We start from the raw sequence: 23432 nt of genomic DNA on the forward strand, positions 1-23432 counted from the left end.
TTGATTTAGTGAATTATTTGTTGGAGGGCTTTCAAATCTCACTCTAGATAGTGACAGGGTCAGTGAAATTTATTGCATTTCAGTACTCTCCAAAATGTTTCTTGTCCATGAAGCCTTGGTATATTTTGTTTCTATCTTATAGTTTTGCAGCTGTTATTGATTACATTTGTTTTTTTCAGCATGATTTAGCCCCTTTGTCTGTGGTCTGTCAATTTTTAGTATTTGTTGCATGATATGAAAATATATTTTTTCTCAAGAAAGCCAAGTTAATACCTTCATGAAGGAATCACACAAATATCATTTAGTTATTCAAAACATACAAGGATAACTCCACATGAGGTTTTGGTACACACATGCACTCACACACACACACGCACACACACACACACACGCATGCTCTAAAATTTAAAGCAAGCCCATTGTTGTTTTATGCAAAGTGTCTGAAGCTGGATAGGTCGCACAGAGACATATGCAAATCAGCCAGAGTCATCAGCAGGGTGTACTGCTGAGGTGAATGCTTTCCCACTTAGGAAAATCCTGATGAGCAGCAGTAAGAATTACAAAACTTCTTATTCCAACATTCACTTGCTTCCTTTTGAATACTTAGACAGTGGAGGAGACAGCAGCTGGAGCAGCACAGGCTTTAAACTCAAGGTGAGTCACTACTCCAACACCTCTGTTCATCAATGACATTTTAATATCTTTATTTCATTTTAAACGCACGAGTTGAGTTTTAAGAAGAGCTCCTGTGCCGCGTGGTTACGCCATATGGAGATGAGTGCCGTATGGAGCTATCGGCCTTGCTTATGAATATTACAAGTAGGGATCACACAGGAGTGTGTAAAGTTTGTGCGGTGGTGTGGAGGGGAGGGCGCATTAGAATAAACTCAAGATCATTTTCCTGGGTGGCCTGAGTGCTTCATTGTCCTGGTAAAGTTACAATCCTGTAGGAAAATCAGCTATATTTATCATTACAGATATTAAGATGAGTGCAGACACGGCAGAGCACACGGAGGCTCCAGGTGAACAGACGGGTAAGGATATTTTACCTTCTTCATGGTGCACGGATGGAGTTTGGAGTCTAGAAAGTTGTAGATTTGGCCACTGCAGCTATCTTTGGGGAAAGATAGTGAAAAGTTACAGGTTTATTTAATCTAATGTTGACATGGCGCCAACAGCTTATTAAAATCTCTTTAAACTAAAATATTCTGAAATTTTAGGTACTTTTTATAAAAAGGTGAGCATCTTTAATATGGCCATAAAACATTATAAAAGCAACATGTACCTGTCTGGAAAAGGTGTATTTGCGTGGGGAAAATGTGACAGTTGGTTTCGCTTGAGGATGCCCAGAGGCTGAGGATGCCAAGCAGCCACGAAACAAAACCAGGAACTAGCAGCAGCAGAAAATGTGGAACTTTTACTCAGACAATAGCTGTGCGAGAGAAGTGAACAGCTCAGTTTCGTGGAAGTGACAAATGTCTGTACTTTTGCCAACATATGGTCAGGTGCACAGCTGCGTTTCTTTTCCCCACAGAAGATATTTTGATGCAGCTAATCATTTCATTAGTCATGTGATGATCTATTTTAAATGGATTAGTCACCAAATCAGTGAATACACATTGGTGTATCTGCAGATATTTCTATTTGTCTGGATGTTTCGAGTGGATTTTAGCCTCCACTCAAGCGCGGTTGAGGTGAATAAAATGTCGACTCAAAAACTGAGTGTTTTAAGAGGTGCTTCTTCCCAATGAACACAAAAATGGGGACATTTACTCAGGGAATAAATTGCTGTTGACGGTTTTGACATTGTTTTCAGTGTTGTGGGCAAACAGAAGCCCCATTGAGGTGGAGTGCAGATAGCAATCTCAGAGACAAACCTAAACAAATCAAAAGTATCTGCACGCTAACAGAGATACAAGTAGATTTTCTTTTTTTTCCTATGTGAACTTCATAGTCAGGAGAATCAGGATGGGACAAAGTTGCCCTTTCTTAAAGGGCAGAATCCACCACAGACATGTTTGGACTATTGGATGGAAATGCTCTATTTACATTAGGCACGGGAACGTAAGTTTGAGTAAAGCTTTCAAGAGGCATCATATACAGCACCTTCTTGCATGCTATGAATTTTCACACAGCTGGACTTCAAACAGACTTCCTACTTGAGAGCTGAGATGTTAAAGACTGTTTAAAGCATGATATGGGAATGTGTGCTCTTGCATACAGCTTTGCCTGGCAATGTCTAGAAAGGTTCATCTGTATGTGAAAACTGCTCGCTTTGAGATAAACTAGAAAGCAAAAACGGCAGAATATGAAGTGTTCTTATCTCAGGAGGATCTGCACCTGCTCACTTACTGCAAACCTGTTGCTTAGAAATAATGGTTACATTCACATTGGATGCATTCCTTATGTTCAGAGGCGACTTTTATTTTCAGTGCAGGCTTGTGACAATCCAGGTGTGATTAGACAACAGAAGATTGCGGTAAAAGGACGATAACCTCCTCTTTCATATTTGTACTATTAAACAGGAAATAAAACATTGGTGTTTTTTCCCCCACTTTTCCACTTTAATTAAGCCCATGCTCACTTTATTTAAACTGGGTGCTGGGTGCGCTTCACTGCATTTCGTTGCCCTGTACCTGTGCATGTGCAATGACAATAAAGTTGAATTCTATTCTATGCCTCACAGCACGTGTGATTAATAAAACATTTCCTTGTTCTTGTCAGAAGAAATCAGCTGCTTTTAAACAAAATTTCTGGAACACCAAAACTTGATATTCAGTATAAATGTGCAACATTGTCATGTTGCGTTCACTAGCTTTGTTTGTACTAACATGTGGAAACACTATGAGCTAACGGCAGGACAAAAATCTGTTTACAAGTTAAGGTCTTCTCTGGAGACTGTGCAGGATCAGAGAGAGGAATCAGTGGGAGGATGCAGTTTTACAACCACACTCCTCACTGACACAGTTCCAGTAAGGAGTGAATATTATTGCCATTTTCCTTTGTTTATCTTTCTTTAAAACAAAGTCTTCCAGATGTCTGAAATGCTGCACGTTTTTAACCTTAAATGTCACCCAGTTTCACTGAAAAGCAGCAAGCGAATATAGTTTTCCTGCAAATATCTGATAAAGTATTGACTTTAACAATTTTTTCAGCATCTTTAACTTTAAAAGGACAACTACTGTACATAATCTATATCTTGCAATAACAGCAAGAATTTTATCAGGATATAGTCTTCTTTTTTCTTACAGATGCCTATTTAAAAGCCATTAGTCCTGTTCTAGACTATGAAACACAGTGTGCCAAGCATTTTTTTATGCTAATTTATTGTTAATTACAAAATTCTGTACATAGCAGCAACATTTAACACTTGTGTTTTAGCCAGTTTCATTTAAACTACAGTTGTTCTATGCAGAGAAACAGGCTCATGGGAAACACATGACTCAGACTTGTTGAAGAACTATTTGGTAACTAGATAAGATTAATAAAGAGGGGAGCCACGAAAAGCATACGAAGAGAGTTGAAGAAATTCTAAGGAAAATGAAAACAGAAAAGCAAAAACACTACAAGAGCCAGCTTTGGAGTTTAAATGGAGCTTGGGTGAGGAGCAAAGGGGCAGGGCAAGGTGAAAAACACTGAAGCTTGACGAATATTTGACCAGGTGTGCCAGGAGGGGGAATTGAGAAGATGATGTCATCGTTCAAGAGGAGGAGGGGTGGGAGTGAAAGAGAAGATTCACAGAGACAAAAGCAGCGACTGAGTTTAACTTTTACCAGATGTAACAAAAAGGAAAGAAAAGGCACTGAAATCTTAAAATTGATATTTTAGGTGTTTACAAAAATGTATATAAGTCACAGGAATATAAATAATATGATCTTATGCTCATTGGCCTATAATTGTAAAGGGTTTTTTCATGGGCATGGAGTGTGATTATTTGTTTTTAAATTAATTTAGTTTCAATTTAAAAACTCTTTTTAAATTTTTAAATTAAGTAGGTAAAGGTGTATTGCATGTGGGCCCATGTGAAGCCACACTTGTCAAAGCAGTTCTAAAAAAAAAGTATATTTGGACTGCAAAAGAAAAAAAGAAACAATAAGGCACATGTGCATCATTAAAAGGCCTTGAAGCACAGGCCACAGAAGTAATGGATGATTGGATGGATTTCAACTGTGAAGAAAAACTGTCAGAACTTCCATCCAATGGCACAACGAATCTAAAATGCCAGAGCATCTCTGAAACAGCACTATTGGACAGCTGAAAGTACAATCAACATATACCAGAAAGAAATGAAAGATAAAATAACGCTTATGATCATGATCCAAAGCATATTACATGACCTATAAAACATGATGGGAGGCAAAGGGCTGTTATAGGCATTCATGAGGCAGAAGCAAGCAACTATCAACAGGTTGAAGACTTTAAACAGTAACTTCCTGCGAGACATTCTCGATAAAGATTTTAAAAAATTATCATTTTAATTATGATTATGTCAGTTTGTCCTGGAAAACAAGGGACTGAGTATAAAAACGACTGCATCCATATCCAAAACATTCAAAATGTGCTTTGCTAAAAAGGTAAAATAATCGTGTGGGTGTATCCAAACATATATGGACCTAACTATATCTCATTAACTATCTCTCAAATAAGTTAACATGTTCAAAAAGGAGCAGGAAAAGGTTTATTTAATTGCTGTCCTTTCCAACTGTTTGGTAACTAATAATCATAACTTGTCTTTCCTGTTTATGCCCAATGCTTTCATAAATCCTTCCCTGCAATTTGCTGACCAGAGCTCCATATTTAGGCTTTTTTGATGCCATGATTTTACAGGGCTTCATTATGGAGACTTTTTTTTTGACAGTGCAGGTGGAGCAAATTAGTTTGCTGATAGGAAAACAGGGAAAATCAGAGTGAATGATTATTGTTAGAACACTTTGTCCATGCTATAAGCAGATTTTTAGGTCATTTGGAGAGTTAGGCAACAGCTGATGATACTCAAATATGTATGCTTTTCTTATCTGAAAGACCAAAAATCAACAATGAACACATTCATTAACTGTCAGTTATTATATAGATAGATAGATAAATAAATACACATGTACACAAAGTTTGTTTCTGTCAACATATTGCCACAAATACTCACCAAAGCATCATGATTTGTGCTATTTGTGCATAAAAATAGTCCCCAAAAGGTGCACTGTGTACTTGTGTTTGAGTAACAGCGCCTGTTTTAGAATATGAAACTGTGAACATTTCACTTATTTTTAAAGCCTTCTCTTCATTTGGGCCAGAGCCAGGGTAGAGAAGTACTTTCAGATGAGTTAACACATCACTGCTTCTGGACCAGCAGGTAATTCATAGTGCTAAGAATGTAAGGAGGAGGAGGTGGGAAACCTCTCTCTATATATAATATATCTAAGACAAATTCAAATGAGTAGAGTGTTTATATTGTCCCATGTGCTCCCTGTGAAGTTTGTAATATCTTAGCTGGATTCTGTTCATTGTTTAAGGACTAACAGATGTAACAGATGAAACTTTTTTTTTTTTAGTGTGCGTGACTTTTTGTGTCAATGCACGGTTTGCAAACATCGCTCCGAGTATCTATGTGTGTGCGTAGACACAGGCTTCCTGCGCTCACAGCTGATTTGCATGTCTTGGTCATTTCCATACTGGAACCTAGGCTGTGAAGCTGGCTGTGCCATGGGGGAGGAGGTCTGGTTGGGAGTGGGTGACATAGTGATGGTGGTGAGGAGTTATGGGTGTATTTGCATTGTGTGTCTGCAGCAGCTCACTGCCTCTCTTTTCCCCAGTGCGCGCACACACGCAGTGCAGAGGGATAAATTTGACATTCAAATGATGTGAATTTATCCAGCACACCTCTGTGCTCTCCTCCCCTGTGAGATCGCTCTCTGTCCATTTAACATACGTTTAAAAGTGAGTTTTCTTGAAAAGACTTCAGACTTCTGGACATCGGTGTGAAGAGGGGGCATCTAGATACTTAAACACCATTTAAACCATTTAAATATGGGAGAAAATAATGAATATTAAGCAAAAGATTAAAAATTAAAAACCTAAATTAGTTTTCTTTCAATATCATTTAACTAGGTGCCAATTTTATTATCATTAAGTTGGTTGTTTAGTTTGGAAAACTTTAGAAATACAATAAAAAAGTTAAATGTGTACATACATGCTACCAAACGGATTCCTTCAAGTTGTATTGTCCGACTTAAGATGTTTTCACACTTGCACTGAAGCCCTAAAGTTTCTTGTGAGAACATAAATGTGTGAGGTAGCGGCATGTACTTTAAACAGTCTTTAATATTCTCACCAGCTTGAGAACAGAGCAAGCAGTTGTCCTGTGAGTGTGCAGCAGGTGAGTGAGCGCCACGGTTCCTTCCTGCTGCTCTACCCAGGAACAGGTCTGAAGTGGATGTCACGTCATGCTGTGTGTTACACGTGAGGAAGGGCAACTGCAGACAATGTCCTGACATTTTTCTCCAACATCTTAAAGTCAAGAAAGTCAAACCTCAAAAGTGATATTTTCTTCAGCAGCAAATTCTCACTTTATAAAAACCTGAAATATCTGATGTTGTTGCATCATAAAAAGCTAACCCTACAGCCTTATAGCGATACATTTAACCTAACTCCAAATCTGTGTTTGCTGCATGCAGTCCCATTGTTGCTTTGCATTTAAAATTATACAATTCATTTATATTACGCAGGTTTGTGTAGCTTTAAACTGTTCAACTTCTACGACTGCCACAGAAACTCCTTTATTTAACAGCATTATTTCACTTTAATTTAAAACAAAAGTTTGTCACAAATCAAAGTTTGATTAAGTCTGAATTATTCATTTTTTTCTGTTTTGACTTTCAGAGCGAAACGGAATCGACTTCAGTCGTCAGGTGAGTAGGAGCGCTCACGATATCACTCCCTGTGCTGAAATTTCCACGAACAAGCTCTCTGTTATCAGCAGCATGACTTGTATTGCTTTAAATACAGTAACGGCTTTAAACTACGATGTGTGTGTGAAGCTCACTGGTGCCTTTTAAGGACAAACATGGATCAGATTCACATTATTGACATGCACACATTTACTCAAACAACCCATAAATATGCTAAACAAATAACTGAAGAGCGCCTGTAACGTCTGACTGAGAGTAGCAGGGAGTGGATAACAGGCTAGAGCATCAAGAGGAAACAAAGATTAAACTCAATCTCCAGGATCATGATGTTGTTATTATTATTACTATACTGCTTTGGATAATTAAGCATTTTCTAACATTTTCATATTAACAGCTGCTCTCTGCAGCACCACAGTCCAGCTTGACATTGTAGGTTTTTAGCATTTTGGGACATATCTTCAGTGGTGAAAAAATAACATTTGCTGTGCTGTTATTGACTTTGTTCCTAAACTTTGTGGTTTGGTAAAAGCAACACTACTTACAGACCCAAGATACGGAGCCAAAAGTCAATAATTTCCCACATTACTGATTCCCAGACTGTTGTCGTCACTTTTTGGAACAAAAGCTGACTGACCTGAGCTTTAGGAGTAGACAGAAGAAATAAAAAATGATCTTTGATTGTTAGTTATTTGAAAATTTCCCAGAGTTTTGTAGAACTTAAATCAGTGACTGATGATCCCCTTTGCTTATTCTTTTAGCAAATGTCACTCAAATGAGTAAATGGTAGATTTTTGCATTCCCAGATTAATACACATTTGTTATTCAGGCCGTGTGAGCCTGCACTTGCGCGACTACTTTTCGATATAGACAGTTTTGGTCTTAAACAAGTTTGCTGATGATAGGAAAACTGTATAACTTTCTGTAACCTTTGACACTCTAAATAACGAAGCTCATTTGCAAAATAAATATCCTCCAGGCATGGGAACGGTGTTGAACCGACTTACTTTTTGACAGTTAACATCCTCAGGAAAATCTGCCTGCTTGCCAATGTGAATATTACTGTAATCTCTTTTGAAACAGTCTGCGGCTGTTTGGATACTTCTCCAAACGTTCTCTCTGGTAGAGGAAAACAGGTCTTTCAGTTCTCGAGCTTTCAGGAAGTGCCATCGCTCTCAGGGGTTAGTTAGTGGGGGGTGTGGGGGAGGGGATATTTGCATACTGACTTACCCAAAAGCAGGCAGAGAGAGTCTATCGTTCTTTGTATCGTGTTTAGTTACCAAACTGGTCTTGGCAAGGGTTCACAGGTTTTCTGTTTATGTGGTCTGTCTCTACACCAGTGGTTTCCAAACTTTTTCTAGCAAGGCTTCTTTTTGATTAAAATTATTCACAAATCCCACTTACATGTTTTTGTTGGCCAGAAACAATTAAATAAAGAATTTAAATTCCGTTAAAATGAGATTAGATGTCAGATTCACTCATGTTCACTCCCACGGTTCCACATGCCTGGTGGCTCTGTGCCACAGGGGTCTCACACAGCTATATGAGGAACGTTTTTTAATATCTTCATCAGAAGTTAATAGTTAATTGTGTTGTTTGGCTTTGTTTTCCACGTCTTAGATAAAAACAGAGGACATTCATGACTCACCTCATTCAGGCTCCACCGTAAAGACATGCCACCTGACACAGAGCTCTCCAGTGCACGGAGGTCAGCTGACTGGGGTAAGATATAGACTCAGATTTAAAAATGGGAGTGTATTTTATTTTCTTATAGGGAGTACTATAGAGTAACTCTCAGGGAATCAGTGGCATACTCTTATATTAATTTGATTGTTATTGCAGATGCATTCATTTGGAAACAGTTCTGTATTGAGAGTGTAGGAACTTTGCTTACCTAGAAAACAACATGTTAACTAACATTATTTTCTGCTTTTACCTTTATCTCATATATTGGATATTTATAAACTAATGAAACCAAAGTGCTATTACAGACTAAACAACCCAACACTGATTGATTAGTACCATCTCAACCAGCTACAGAGGGGAATTGTACTTACATAGTTATGTATCCATTATGGTAACACAATCTCTGTTTCTAAATGATGTGTAGCGTTTTACTATAAATACAAAAATCTTCAGCTTTAACAGAAACCTTAGAGCGGAGAAAAACTTTAAGAAATGCTAAAATCATTGTGCTCTTAGGTGATTAACTGACAAAAAATATGTTTTTATTTGAATACTTCAAATTCCTACTTTTGCATGTATATTTTTAATGATTTTGTATAATTTTTAAATATTTTTTTAATTTGTGAACTTTTTGACCAATATTTTGCATTTTAGAAATCCGTAGTCATTATCAAAGTACTTCAGCACATTTTATTGCTTTGGTAATTAGCATTTTTCTTTAAATTGTGTTTTTGCTTTTTGTAAGGTAAGTGATAAAATAAGAAATCAAATGCAGTTTTTTTACTACTTCATCTCGTGTTTTATTTTAACACAATCATCAGGAAAAGGTAGCAACAAAAATCTAAATATAAAGTACAAGTAAATTAAAGTTAATTGACTTATTAATTTACTTCTCACTCATTTTTCTTGTGGTGCTTTCTGCTCCAGGAGCTCACATCTCTCCACCCCATGCAGCAGCTGGTTCTGATGCCTCCTTCTCACCTGCCATCTCCCTCCCCCTTCCTGCTCTCCCAGAGTCCCTCCAGTCACCAAGGTGAGGTATCATAAAACATCCAGTCAGATCACAGCTGGAGCCAGAGGCCTGTAGGAATAGTTAAGACCAGTGCTTTCCTTTCAGGGGTTAAAGGCACCATTACATAATAGAATAGACATTTAATCAGTGTTGGGAAGGTTACTTTTAAAATGTATTCCATTACAGAATACAGAATACATGCCCCAAAATGTATTCTGTAACGTATTCCGTTACGTTACTCAATGAGAGTAACGTATTCTGAATACTTTGGATTACTTAATATATTATCATGCTGTTTACAGCTAAGTGAATGTACTATTGCTGTGATTTATTACTGTTACTGAAGGTCCGCGGCTCCGAACCGTAGTAAAGGGACCTCTGGCTAATTGGGTTTGCGTCAGGCTCATAGCCGAAAACTAGCTTTACTTTGTTGTCTGGGTCAACTTTGCTAGCGAGAGACAAAGAGAGGTGTTGAAAGGCTGCTCCAACGGAACTTATTGTTTTTGGAGGAACACACGAACACGGTGTACAGTCGAGTCTTAATAGCTTACTTACAACTGGGCTCGTCAGGCACTCTTCTTGGCTGCAGTGGTTATTATTATATTTACATGCTTCCAGCTCGTACTTTTACTTTTTCTCCCTCCCTCGCTCACAGACACATAACGGGTATGGCAGTCCATTCTCCCTGCAGCACGGACTACACTGCCTATGATGCTACATTCTTTAGAGCTATACCTGTAGCATTCTCCCTATTAGCTTAGCACAACAACAACAAAAAGCCCTCTCTCACCCAGGAAACACGCAGAGCGAGAGCATCACCCTGTAACCATGGCAACCGTAACGCTGCCGCCTGGAACAACAGAACGTAGCTGTCAAACAAAACCCAAACAGTCCCGACCCGCCACAATATGAAACAGGGAAGTACCGCCGTGTAATCCATTTATTTCAACAAAGTAACTGTATTCTAAATACCACCTTTTTAAACGGTAACTGTAACGGAATACAGTTACTCATATTTTGTATTTTAAATACCTAACGGCGGTACATGTATTCCGTTACTCCCCAACACTGCATTTAATAGACAACAACTTTGCACACCACATCTACACATCAGCTGGTTAGCTTACCACAAAACAACCTCTTAACTTGTAATAGCTTATTTTATAGCTTGCTATCAAGCTTGTATAAAAACAGAAGCATAAAACCAAGCCTGCAGGAGAATTTCTTTCGTACCCAGGCAAAGTAAGTTAAACAAATGTCTTAAAAGAATAGTCAAACATTTAAAAAAAAAAATAGGCTTGTTTTTTCTTTAAAATTGTTCAACAGCAAAATATTCTTACAGCTTAAAAGATTGAAAACAGCAAAAGCATCAAGTTTGCTAGCAAACATCATGTGCATTTTAGCTGACTTGTAAGCTTATCCAAAATCTAACAGATGGCTGAAACCAAGAACAGTTTACCTACTTGGCCTTATGTGGACACCTTAGGCTATGTCAAATATTTAAATATAAACACACAGTCACAAACAGTAATATTATTATTCTGTGCTGTTTTTCTTTGCAGCCCTTCTGCAGCAGAACCTGCTGTCTCTTCCCAGCCAGAGCCCAACTGGTCTTCTTCAGCATCAGCCTGGTCTGGCTCTGACTCCACAGGTAAGTCCAGAACACTTCTAAGTGTGCTGCACCAGAGGCAGACAATAAGACAACAGGTGTAAAACTGCTTCATTTCTGTGGAAGCACATTTGACAAACAAATGAATTGTGGTTAAGCTTTGGCTAATTTTAGATAACGGACAACTTTGTTGAGGTTTGGGAGACATCAAAGTCATAATACATTTTAAAAAAATAGTTTACATCATCAAATCTGAAAAATGTTTCCACCTGACCTCTTCGGATTTAGCTGATTTTTATTGTTTAGTAACGTCTGTCTGTTGATTGAAGGCATGCAAAATTTTACAATGCCTTCAAAGTTAAGTCCGAAAAATAGAATTTTCCAACAAAGTTCCAAGTCAGAATTTTCATCTGCATCTTGGAGTCCCAACTTGGAAAGTTATAGCAGCCTCACTAATCTCACATTAATGGTCCAAGATGGTGGCGGTGAATGTAAACATAATAAAACTGCAAAACTTGTAATCTGTCCTTCCTTTGTTGTATATTTGTAACTTGCAAAATAAACCATATAAAGAGTGCTGACCAGGATCTGCACATGAACATGGTGCAGCATTGTGTTTAAGCACCAATAAAAAACTACTAGTGCTACATAAATTGCTACAGTTTTCTTAGCTGAGTTTAAATATGTCAAATTAATTTATATAGCCATTTTCACAGATGAAATTTGTAAAGTGCGTTACAGTAAAACACAAGAAATAAAATTATAACATAACTTTACTACTGGAACAACTCAGGAATGATGTCACTCCCACCTCCAACATCCGGTTTCCGAGGTATCTGGAATGTGGAAAAAAAAAAATTAAAAAATTAAGACAATGGTATTCTCCTTTAACACACGCTACCCACTCTCAAGCTATGTCTTCAAAGCTTCAAAGGAAAAAAACCCATCTTCTTTAGATGCTTGTTTGGATCAAACAAGCATCTAAACTTGTTTGATCCAAGCTGTCATAAAGCAAATGTGAATACCGGTGATGTTTCTCTATTTCACAACCTTAAGTTAGATTTCCATATGTTAAATCAAGGCTATATTAGACATTTACATTGATGCAGAAGGAATCACAGCTGGAAAATGAGCCTTTTATCAATATGTAGGTAAAAAGGAGACCTTTCATGTGATATGATCAATTGTTTTGACCAGTCTCCTATCAAACAACATGATGACATTTTAAGGATTCATGCCATGAAGCTCCCGGCACACAGTTTTTGTGCTGATGTTAATGCCAGAGGATGTTCGGAGCTCTGCAGTTACTGAATCTGCAGAGTGTTGGTGACCCAGTGACCATGCTCTGTAACTTTACGTGGTCGCCACTTGACGGCTGACTTCTGAACGTTTCCACTTTGTAATAGTGCCACTTACAATTTATCGCAGAATATCTAAGTGGGAGGAAATTTCACAAACTGACTTGTTCCACTGGTGGCATCCTCTTACTCTTATGATCGAATTCAGTATGCTCTTTAGAACAATACATTATTTCACTATTGAGCTTTGTGTTGTCTTTACCTAACCTTGTATAATCTTCAGGGATAGTGTTGCTTTTAAATTGGGAGAAAAATGACTCAGTGAATTCACAGCAAGCCAAGTCAAATGTTCTGCATTTTGCACACTCTGTCTAAGGAATCGTCCTTAATTTGACCAGTATTTCCAGTAGAGAGGAGACTCTAAATAGTCAGAAATTTGTATACGGGCTTCACATCTTAACCTTTTGAGCTAAAACAGAGCAAACTAATAATGCACTAAGATACACTGCCAAACGGAGGTTCAGAAAGCAAAAGAAGACAGTTGTTTAATTAAGTTTAGATATATAATAAAGGGGAACAGTTACTACAAAGGATAATCCTCCTTTCTGACTCTTAGAATGATCATAATTTACAAAATGAACATGTTTTATTTATCGTGTCCTGGAAGTAGTTACCAATCACAGAAAGTCATCAGGAAAGTGTTTAATGAAGGTTGCAAAGGACTGTTTTTCCACAGATTTCTCAACAGTCAAAAGTCCATTAAACTCATAGCAACTCCAGAGAAGTCGCCCCCTGCTGGCCATTAAACAGAATGTGAGTTGAAGGCACCTCACCTTCACTGTTCAGCCCAGAAAGCGACATCTATGATCCTGCCAGGAAACTAAACAGTAAAAGCTGAAGTTGAAGCTTTTGTCCTGCATATGCATAACAGTCATTTTTTGTCTCAGTAGAGTAAAAACTTGTGTATTTTTTTTTTTTTTACCTTACATCACCTGGAAACTGAAGATTTCCCTCTGTGATGTTTCTCTGATCCAGGCTATGGGTCGCTCGGGTCTGGCAGGACCTTCCATGGAGAACCACATGGACATGTCCCACCTGCAGATGCCCAAACACATGTCGGTGCCTCCACAGGAGGAACCTAACGAGCTGGAGGATCTGGAGCAGTTTGCTAAAGCATTCAAACAAAGACGGATCAAACTGGGTTTCACTCAGGTAAATCAGGCCCTATAAAAAGACCTGAAAGATGTTATTCACTCAGTCGGCTCACATAAATGCATTTTGCATTGACTGTTTTCTCTTTTTATGCTGCAAAAAACATAGAGAAAGTTACACAAGACTCTGGGTGTTGCAACATGCTCATGAAAACCAGATGGTAGTTGTGTGGTTTTGGCCTGTGGTGACCACACTTAATTTATTCAGTTATGCATCAGAGTCCTGATTTTTTTTAAGACCATGTTTTCATAATCTTATAATTAGAAATTAGGAGGCTGGAGCCTATCCTAGCCAATAATCCACCAATCATTCCATGATTTAGGTTTATACTGTATCTAGCTTCACCTTTATCTTTAAATAATTAGCCTATATCTTACAGATATTACAGATTTCTTACTGCTTTTGCTTGGATACTTAATATAATAATAATAATAATAATAATAATAATAATAATAATAATAATAATAATAATAATAATAATAATAATAATAATAATAATAATAACAAAAACATATATGGTCACAGTTAAGCAGGTTGAAAAAGAGGGCAAAGAAGGCCACATGTCCACCCTCATGATTTCATAACCACAAGTCATTTGGGAGGGATTCAAGAGTTCATTGAGATAAACGATAATCAGTTCCAGAAGAGTAAAACAAGACTCTGGCACCACTAAGTGTTCAATATTGCTGGTTTGCATCAAGGGAATTTCCATAAACCTTGCATGAGAAAATAGAGGGGCGGATGGATCGTTTCTGACAGAATATTTACAAATTCGCCAGCACACCAGGTCTTGCCTAACCCCCTGCCAGTCCTATGCAGTTTTATTTATTTATTTTTTATTTAAAAGCTACAACTAACTACAATACCTCTTTATAGCCTAGTGTTACCTGTTAAATCTCATTAATTGATTTTATAGCCTTATAAAAACAGTTTAAAGAACTTTAAAGAAAAAAGCTACAGATCCAAATGTAATGACCATTTTTCACAGTTTCTAAACCTAACCAAGTAGTTTTTAGTACATAAATTTAATGACGAAGTTCATAGTGCATAAATCCAACCAAGAAGTTGTATCCGAATAGTGATGAAACTTATCTAGAAAAGGACAGCGCAAGTGAGAAAGAGATAAGTAAAATAAGTTAAACAGAGTGCAAAACTCAAAGTCATTAGGGAGGGATTTTAATCTGTTGCAATGAGCCATGATCAGTTGTGTAGGAGAAAAACTAGTACTTGGCAGTCCTGAGTCTTTTTTTGGTTTGGTTTTTGAGAATTTCAAATAGTGCAGAAACCTTCCATGGAAGAATAGTTTGGCAAAGGGATCGTTTCTGCATTGCAGGCCTTGGTTGATCGCTAAATGTAAACAGTTGTAATTATTAGTAACTAAAGCTATCTAGCAAGTTCCCATGAAAGTCAAAAAAAATTGGGGAAAAAATAAGCAAAACCAATTGTAGGTTGAAATCAAACACAAACGGTGGTCTCATGGCTTAAAAACCTGTGACATCACAGCTCCATCATCAGTAAGATCTGACAGCATTATAACATTCAAACCCTGAACTCATCTAATGTTTTTAAGTTGTTTAGTAAGCTGTTAGCATGGCCAAATGTAGCTGAGTAATAATTATGTGCCAGTAGAGGAAGTCAGAAAAAGCTGCTGAATTTACCACGATTTGCTGATTGAATTGCTTTTGCATGAGAGATCCATCAATGTTTTGTGTTCTGTTGTGTTTGTACTCACAGGGAGATGTTGGCCTTGCAATGGGAAAACTCTACGGGAATGACTTCAGCCAGACCACAATCTCTCGATTTGAGGCCCTGAACCTGAGCTTCAAAAACATGTGCAAACTCAAACCTCTGCTGGAGAAATGGCTGAGCGATGCCGGTAAGCAGCAACTCTTATTATGTTTCCTATACTACCATTAAAATTGTAACAAACTATTCTTCCTCATCACAGCAAGTTTTTTTCACCTATTTTCACGAGCATTAGTTCATATAGTACAGCCTCTGCTGATCACAGAAAATCAGGATCTGAAAATCTGCACAGGAAAAAAAAGTTTAACTGTTAATTATAACTGTTAATCCACCAGCATGTGCAAGCTTTTTAATCAAGATGATATTTGTAATGCTAAAATATAATTATTGCTTTGATTCATGAATGTTTTAAAAAACATAAAAATAGTAAATCACAATTTTATTTTTATTTTTATTAAGATGCTAAACTACACTTATTTACCTTCTTCCTTCGTGAATAGAATCATTAGTTATTGAATGTTATGCTTGATTAATTCGTGACTTCTTAGTGACATCCTCAAATTTGGGTATGAGTAACATGTAACGTGAGTTTTTTGCCTGTATAAATAGCAATATAATTTTTAGTTTTTAACACATTTTAGTTAGATTTCTAAATAAATTGAGCAATATATTTTTGACCAATAAATAAATTGTAAAAAAAAAAATGCAGGATGCTGGATGGAGCAAATGTGACAAATTAAACTCATGTTTGCAAATTAATGTTTTTTGTTTTTTTTAAATTGTCAGAAGATTCAATAAATATTCAATTTTTCTGGCTATCATTTCGTAGTCCAGCCTTTACAGGGTGAAGCACTATTTTATTTTTGTTATTTATACCTGAATTGGCCCTAATAAAATATGAAACGCCTGATCAGTCATTACATGAGCTAACATGCAGACATAAGAAGTCTGGATTTAACACTAAGGAATGCAGATACGGCTGATGTTGTTAATCACACCCGTGGGTTTACAAAAATGTCTGCTACAGCTAAACCCATCAGATATCATCTTCTCAGAAATGTTGAATATGTAAAAAACTAATACTGGGGCACAAAATATGTTATAAAATCTAAGAATCTCATTTTTTACATCAGAGAACTCACCTTCTGACTCGATGAGCAACTCCAACTCTCTGCCGGCTCTGATGGAGGGCTACGGGCGCAAACGGAAAAAGAGGACGAGCATTGAAACCAACATCAAAATGACTCTGGAGAAACGTTTCCTGGATGTAAGACTCATTCATTACTTGTCTTGTTTTCATGGTAGCATGGTGAAATCCTTTATAACTGAATAAGCGTTACACGCTAATGAATAAAACCTGGAAAAATCTGTCCTGTAGAAGGGGATATCTAAAACTTGGGTTAGTAAAACACAGTATGATGCAAACAAACAACATTGTTATAAGCTCTCCTCTGTTAGAGGACTTGTATTGTGGGAGGGAAGGTAATAAAAGAGGTACATCGGGAATGTTAAGATGGTGGATGACTGTAGACATGAGCTGGCTGAATCCATGAACACAAAGAAATTAATAGGATAGTCCTGACAGTTGGCCTTCAGCCTCCACTCTTTGTTCCCTCTGCTGCCGTGCAGGCGTTCTAGTTTATGCAAATGTCCAACTACCATCGGCTGCAGTTTTGAGATGGGCCTCTCAGTCAAGAACATCCCCCGTGTGGACCTAACTCTCATTTGTTTTTATATTTGATTTTTATTTACAATTTAATTTTAATTTTATTGAGCTTTAGAATCTTTTTAGCGACGACCAAGTAATTTTCTTTTATCATTGCTTAATACGGTGCTCATTCAATAACCTTGGACACTCATTGTTTGTCAGGCAGATATCAACGTTATGCACCTCCTATGCAAAATTACATGGTCAAAATCATGCATATTTCTGAATTTCAGAACCCTAAGCCCAACTCTGAGGAGATAACCCTGATCTCAGAGCAGCTGTCCATGGAGAAGGAGGTGGTTCGAGTTTGGTTCTGTAATCGTCGCCAGAAGGAGAAGAGGATCTACTGCCCGACGGCAACTCTACCTGTCAAGTCTCACACCTACAACTCCAGGATGGTTAGCCACCTGATATATGCTTTCTTTGAGCCAAGCACTTTAAACGCCTCCCAAGAGGATTGGTAGATATATTAGATAGCTACCTATAACCTGCTCTTTGTAATGCCAGTATGTTTAACCATCCTAACATCCATTTTATTGTTTCAGGCCTCTGCATCCAGGTCCTACAGCCCTCTGGCTTCAGGTGGAGGCAAGTCCCATCCAGCTTCAATAATGTGCCTTTCACTGTCACGTGTATACAGTAATCATCTGTATATGCGTACATGTTAAATAATATTTTAACCTTGTTTTTACAGTTTCTTCAAGTTCATCCCCAAATAGTATGAGCCGTGAGGCATCTCCCAACGGTCTGTCTGCAGCCTCCACCTCTCTAACCTCTCCAGTCAGTGCAGCTTCCTACAGCACGCCAGGGTAAGAAAGAGTCACACAGACACCCCGTTTTTCTGTAAAAGATATTTTTTCCTTCACTCCAGCATCAATATTAGTTTTAGGATGTCAGATCAGGACGTTGTTACCATGGAGAGAGTGTTTCACAAGCCGTCATCAATAACTGGCTGCTTCACATCTACTCCAAAAACAATGGAAACTGTTTAACTTTTCCTCAGAAACTGAAAAAATAATTAATTTGCTTAGATATCCAATTCGTCAGCACTTAAATAACGTCTGTCATTTGAGATTTAAATGAGCAGTTTGTCATTTTATTGGCACATGAGGAGAGTGATGCCACTTCCAGTAAAAATAAAACCAAAGCCAATAAGCAGTTAGCTCAGACAAAAAGGGTACTTGAGATGGATAATGTGCAGGATTTTAACAGATATGAAAAAGTGGCATTGTTCTTTTTGTTTAAGACTTTTTCAGCACTCTTTTGCAACACACAGACGTATTGTCAAAACTCTGATTATTACGCAAGCCTAGGAAGTATTTCCTCATAAATCGGCTGTGTGGCAGGCAGGATATGGACACACCATGCAAGATTCAGGATGGAACATAAACTGAAGAACTGCTTTAATGCTGAAGTCTTACAAAAATAAAAAAAAAACAAAACAATGGCAGAGCACACAGCCGAGTGAGAGGACGCGACAAAGGGCAATAGGAACACTGAAGTTATAAACGCACACGAGGTGACAAGGGGAGTGGATACACACATGACAGCTGAACCTAACTGAGAAAACAAGACAAGGGAAGTAAAATCTGAAACAAGACACTGAGATTCAAGGAATAAAACACAAGCCAAACTGAAGTCATGATGAAAAGCAAAACCTCAGAATATAAATGTAAAGGAACAAACCAGGAAACACTGTAATAAGTGAAATACAAAACTCAAAACAAATAACTCACAAGGAAGAGTCAGGGACCGTGACAGTTTCCTGGTTTGTGTATTAATTTATTCAGTTTATTCTTCAGATGATTTGCTTGAGGAGGTTGGTTTTCTGTATCTATATAGTATGTATGTGGAAAAACACTGCGCTTGTAGGTTTTCCCCTTGACTGATGAGCTATTAAGATGAGTTCAGGTTTAAAAATAGGTCCAAAAATGAAGGACAACATATGTATATTTAGAACAGCATGGCTTTCTTTCATTAGTTCTGCTGTTTTTTACATATACAGATTTAAATTCCAATATTAAAAATAAAACTGTGGAACTTTTTTAAAAAATTGTATTTATCAAAGCTACTTTCAGCTGCACTTTTATTCACAGTGGGCACTTCCACATGTTTAAGTTGGTCCAGTTCTTTTACAGTAGATGCGTTTTTAACGTATACGTTAAAAAACTGATTCTTACAAGTGTTGCGAGTACTGACAACATATAGAAAGTCCCTTATAAAGATTTAAAATATCAAATCACATTTGGCCTCTGACCCCTTCTTCAAGCTAAATAGATTAATCTGAAGGTCAAACTAATAATAATGCCATATAGGGCTACTTGAAATTTTGTTTCAGGGAATGATATATGGGGATTCTAAATAACACGTTACTTTGGGCCTTTCACCTTCCCTTCTCTGCTGTACCTTTAAAGCCTGGCACTCTGGGAATCACTCGTCTACAAAAACATATTTATCAGAATTTTTTCCTGTACTTTTTAAAGACATTTGCCTAAGAGCTTGCGATCTTCCCTCTGGTCTTTCAGGTCATGGTACCGCTCATGGAACCATCCCACGTATCACCACTGAAAAACTGTATGACATGAAGATTTTGAAGGTAGTTTTCTTCTAGAAGGATGCATGGAGTCTCTCATTGTCCCGTAACACACATGGTTACAGCTACAGGTGAAAGCTCACACGGACACATGAGACAAAGAAGCGGGAGCAGCACAAGCAGAGGACTGCGTGCCACCACTCTTCTGTCAACACTCACTTCATTGCTCATGCAAGTCCCAACAGCCTTCAGCTGTTTGATTTGTGTTCAAGTGACTCTTTATTCAGTTGCAAATATGAAGAACACACACACACAAATCACACACACACAAATATCCTAAACAATGGAGGGAAACGTCCTGTCTGAGCCTGTAACTGCCACCACTTAAAATAATTTATATTGCGCATCAACCTGTTTATAATGCCATCTTTCTCCTCTCATCTGTTGTTTTTTTTAATGTTTATATTGTACTTAGTGTTGATTTCAGGGTGTTTTTAGGGATTTTACAGGTTTCATGTATGTTTGTTAGTGCTGCAACTTACTTCTTTTATTCAACACTGTACTCTCGCTGTACCTGAATAAGATCTGGACATGTCACATGAAACGACTTTATTTCAGTTAAAAAACACGTATAAAAACAAACAGAAATGCCATGCCCTGTGTCAAGCTCATTACAGATGAAACTTTGAACCATAATTTGAATTTCATCGTGCCATCTGGCTCTCATCAAAGCTCTGAATGGGCTATTTACACGGTTCATTAACAAATCACATATGTGTTAGACACTTTTATGGATATTGAGTTTTATGGCAGATGTGGAGGTTTCTTCAAACCGTTTAGACCCTTGGCGGGCAACTCAGTGACTCCTAGCAGTTACATTACCTACATCCTGAAATAATAACAGATGGGGATTTTTTGTGCCATTTAACACTCAAGTTTTCCAGAGAAATAAACAAATCTCCTTTGTATCATAATGCATACGTAAAAGGCTCTTTTATATTTCAAACAGATTAGTTAGAATAACATGTGTCTGGATCACACTGCTCTCCATTGTGTCCTATAGCTCTCGAGAATGCCTGCCTCTTTTGCATAACTTTGCAGCTTTGACTGTTCTGCAGGTCATTGCAGAGCACAGTGCGGGAGTTTCTCAGCTGCTAAACGCTGTTGGTTTAGGGCTATATTAAAAAGATACTCAGCTAATGGCTGAGAAACACCATCATTGTGTTTTGCAGAGAATCTGTATTCAGTGTGGAGGCAACAGCGAGGACTATGTGCCCAATCAGATCTGCTTAGAGCTGGCTGATCTCTGCATTAAGCACATACCCAGTTTTAAATGTCGTCTATGCATAACACACCACTTTAACAGCTGCAGTCTGAATGTTTGAACTTGGTTACGACCTGTAAGAGTGTTTCATAATGACACTTTCTTGTCACTTTCTGTGTTTAGCTAAGCTGTGATCTCCTGTTATTGTCAAGTTTAAGAAAATAAGTCCAACAAATCACATCAAAGTAGAGAAACTGCCTGCAATGCACCCTCTGACATGGATCAAATCACAGGAACTACACACAACGCTTATTGGTGGTTTTTGGGGTCTTTGTGGGATTTGTTGACAGTTTGTTGACAGTTGTAAATATAAAATATCACCAGACCTTTTTTTTTTGTTTTGTTTTTAGTTTGGAAGTGGAGCACTTAAGCAAGTGTTGACAGAGTTTCTCTTTATTTTGTAGCTCGTAGCTTGCTCTGTCCTCAGTTCACTTGTGTTTGCCTCTCTGCAGTTTCTGTTTTGAGTGTCCATTGTATATTTTTTGTCCGGGGTTAATGTTTTGCAGTGGGACCAAACTCCAACTTCAGCCATAAAATGAAAACAGCCACTATATTTACTGTATGTTATGTAATGTTACAGTCATGTTTTTACTGATGTAACTGAAGCTACCACTGTAAAGGTGAAAATGGAAAGTGACGTGTGATCCTCTGAGTCTCAGAGAATCGTTTGTATTTACCTCATACTGAATGTTTATTAACATTTATTTACTTTCTTTCAATAAAAAGAGGTTGAACTTCTGTGTTGTTGGGGGTATTTTTGTCATGACTGACAGTGTTTCATACCCAGCATTGGCAGTGTGTTCAGGATCGTTGTCATGCTGAAAAATGAAGTTGCTGCCAATCAGATGTTTTCCATATGGTATTACATGGTGGGGGGGATCAAAATCTGATTTCATAATTCCATCAATTTTGACAAGATCTCCAATAGCACTGGCAAAGATGCTATTGCAACACTATGGCAGAGCCTCCACCATGTTTCACACTCACTGTTGTACCTCTCTCTCGACCTCCTCCACACACACTGATGAAGAATTGAACCAAAAGTTTAAAATTTGTAATCATCCTTCCATCAGACAGGTTGCCACTGAGCCCATTTCTGATGAGGCTTCAGTGAAAAGTTGATAGATTAACTGATAAGTGAAAAGTAGACAGTGTCCAAAGAAACGCTTTCAAGGATACTTTAAAAATGACATGTCTAGTTTCTTGAACGCAAAATATAAAGTGGTGAGGGGTGACTCAAGACTTTTGCACAGCTTATTTTTATAATTAATTATCAAAAAAGAAATTCAAATTTCACATTTTTTGAGATGCACTGGATTTTAATTTATTCTCTCCAAAGAAATAAATAACATATTATTAAAATCACCCATATCCACTGCACAGTAATATCTTTAGTTAGACAATATCTCAGTCTAATATCTTATACTCAAGTTTCCCCAAGTCTCAGAGTGTGCATGAACAACTGACGTGTTCAATTCCATGAAATCTTACTGTAACCCACATCTGAACCTCCCAACTAAACACCAAATGCAAACATCCAAAAACAGGAAAATTTCCAGTTTGAGCTCCGGCTTAAATATCCCATAATTTGCACAGATTGTTAAAAATCTCAGATTTCCAGTTTTGCCTCAGGACATCAGGCATCGTCATCTCAGCTGCAGCTTTTCTGTTCCTGTCATTCACCACCCTCATATATCCCCATGAGTAAGGAAATCCTATATAATCAAATATTTATTTTTAACTGGCGATGAATGAGGCACATCCATTGTGGTTTAAAAACACTTCATGGTATTGATTCTTTAACTCTGTAATGTCAAGTTATTCATATTTGATACATGGCTTTTACATCAGTGTGACTTTTTTTTCACCTGAAAAGCCTGACGCATACAATCAGACACATGCATACTGTAAACAATACATTACACAGAAATGCCAGATGTAGCAAAATCATGTGCAAATTTATTTTTTTATTTGTCAGGAGGCTTAATAAACATTCAAGTTTCAAAAGAAGTTTGCATTTACGGCGGTTTAGGCTTTACAGTGTTACGAAACAATATAAGAAAAAAATAATTTTTCTGTTTGCTGTTCAATAATCTACACTAGAAACCGATCGTCTCTTTTAGTTTAAATCTACCACATACAGCAGCAGAACTGACAGCATTTTTATTCAACTTAAAAAAATCTTCCTTCAAAAAGTTAACATGAAAAGCTTCAGGGAAGTAGCTTCATGACCCCATGCCTCATGCAAGACTGGTAAAACCATCTGATCCAACAGTCTCTAGCTTTAGTTAACTATAAGTAAACTACTGTGTAGTTAATTTTGTGGAAAAACAATCAATAATTCCCCAGCTTTCATCATAAGTACGTCGTACTATGGACCGTATTATAGATTGACTTGACCTTGC

The 23432-nt window shown here is 37.5% G+C and overlaps 1 protein-coding gene across 3 annotated transcripts; it reads left to right on the plus strand.

The window, feature by feature from the left end:
• The first annotated feature begins 517 nt into the window (after nucleotides 1–517).
• Nucleotides 518–22252, plus strand: pou2f3 (POU class 2 homeobox 3). Of its 3 annotated transcripts, none has more exons than XM_085174910.1 (13): nucleotides 518–654; nucleotides 978–1034; nucleotides 6874–6902; nucleotides 8520–8621; nucleotides 9513–9618; nucleotides 11160–11248; nucleotides 13510–13716; nucleotides 15451–15592; nucleotides 16596–16729; nucleotides 17404–17568; nucleotides 17716–17758; nucleotides 17865–17979; nucleotides 19696–22251. In XM_085174910.1, the coding sequence occupies exons 2-13, from the start codon at nucleotides 986–988 to the stop codon at nucleotides 19736–19738; spliced, it is 1224 nt and encodes a 407-aa protein (XP_085031036.1). In that variant the 5' UTR covers nucleotides 518–654; nucleotides 978–985; the 3' UTR covers nucleotides 19739–22251. The 3 variants fall into 3 exon arrangements, with proteins under 3 accessions (XP_085031036.1, XP_085031038.1, XP_085031037.1); XM_085174912.1 differs by having other exon boundaries at nucleotides 13540–13716; XM_085174911.1 differs by lacking the exon at nucleotides 518–654 and having other exon boundaries at nucleotides 708–1034; nucleotides 19696–22252.
• Nucleotides 22253–23432: the final 1180 nt, after the last annotated feature.

This window comes from Neolamprologus multifasciatus, chromosome 10 (assembly GCF_963576455.1).
Source record: "Neolamprologus multifasciatus chromosome 10, fNeoMul1.2, whole genome shotgun sequence".
Classification (NCBI taxonomy): domain Eukaryota; kingdom Metazoa; phylum Chordata; class Actinopteri; order Cichliformes; family Cichlidae; genus Neolamprologus; species Neolamprologus multifasciatus.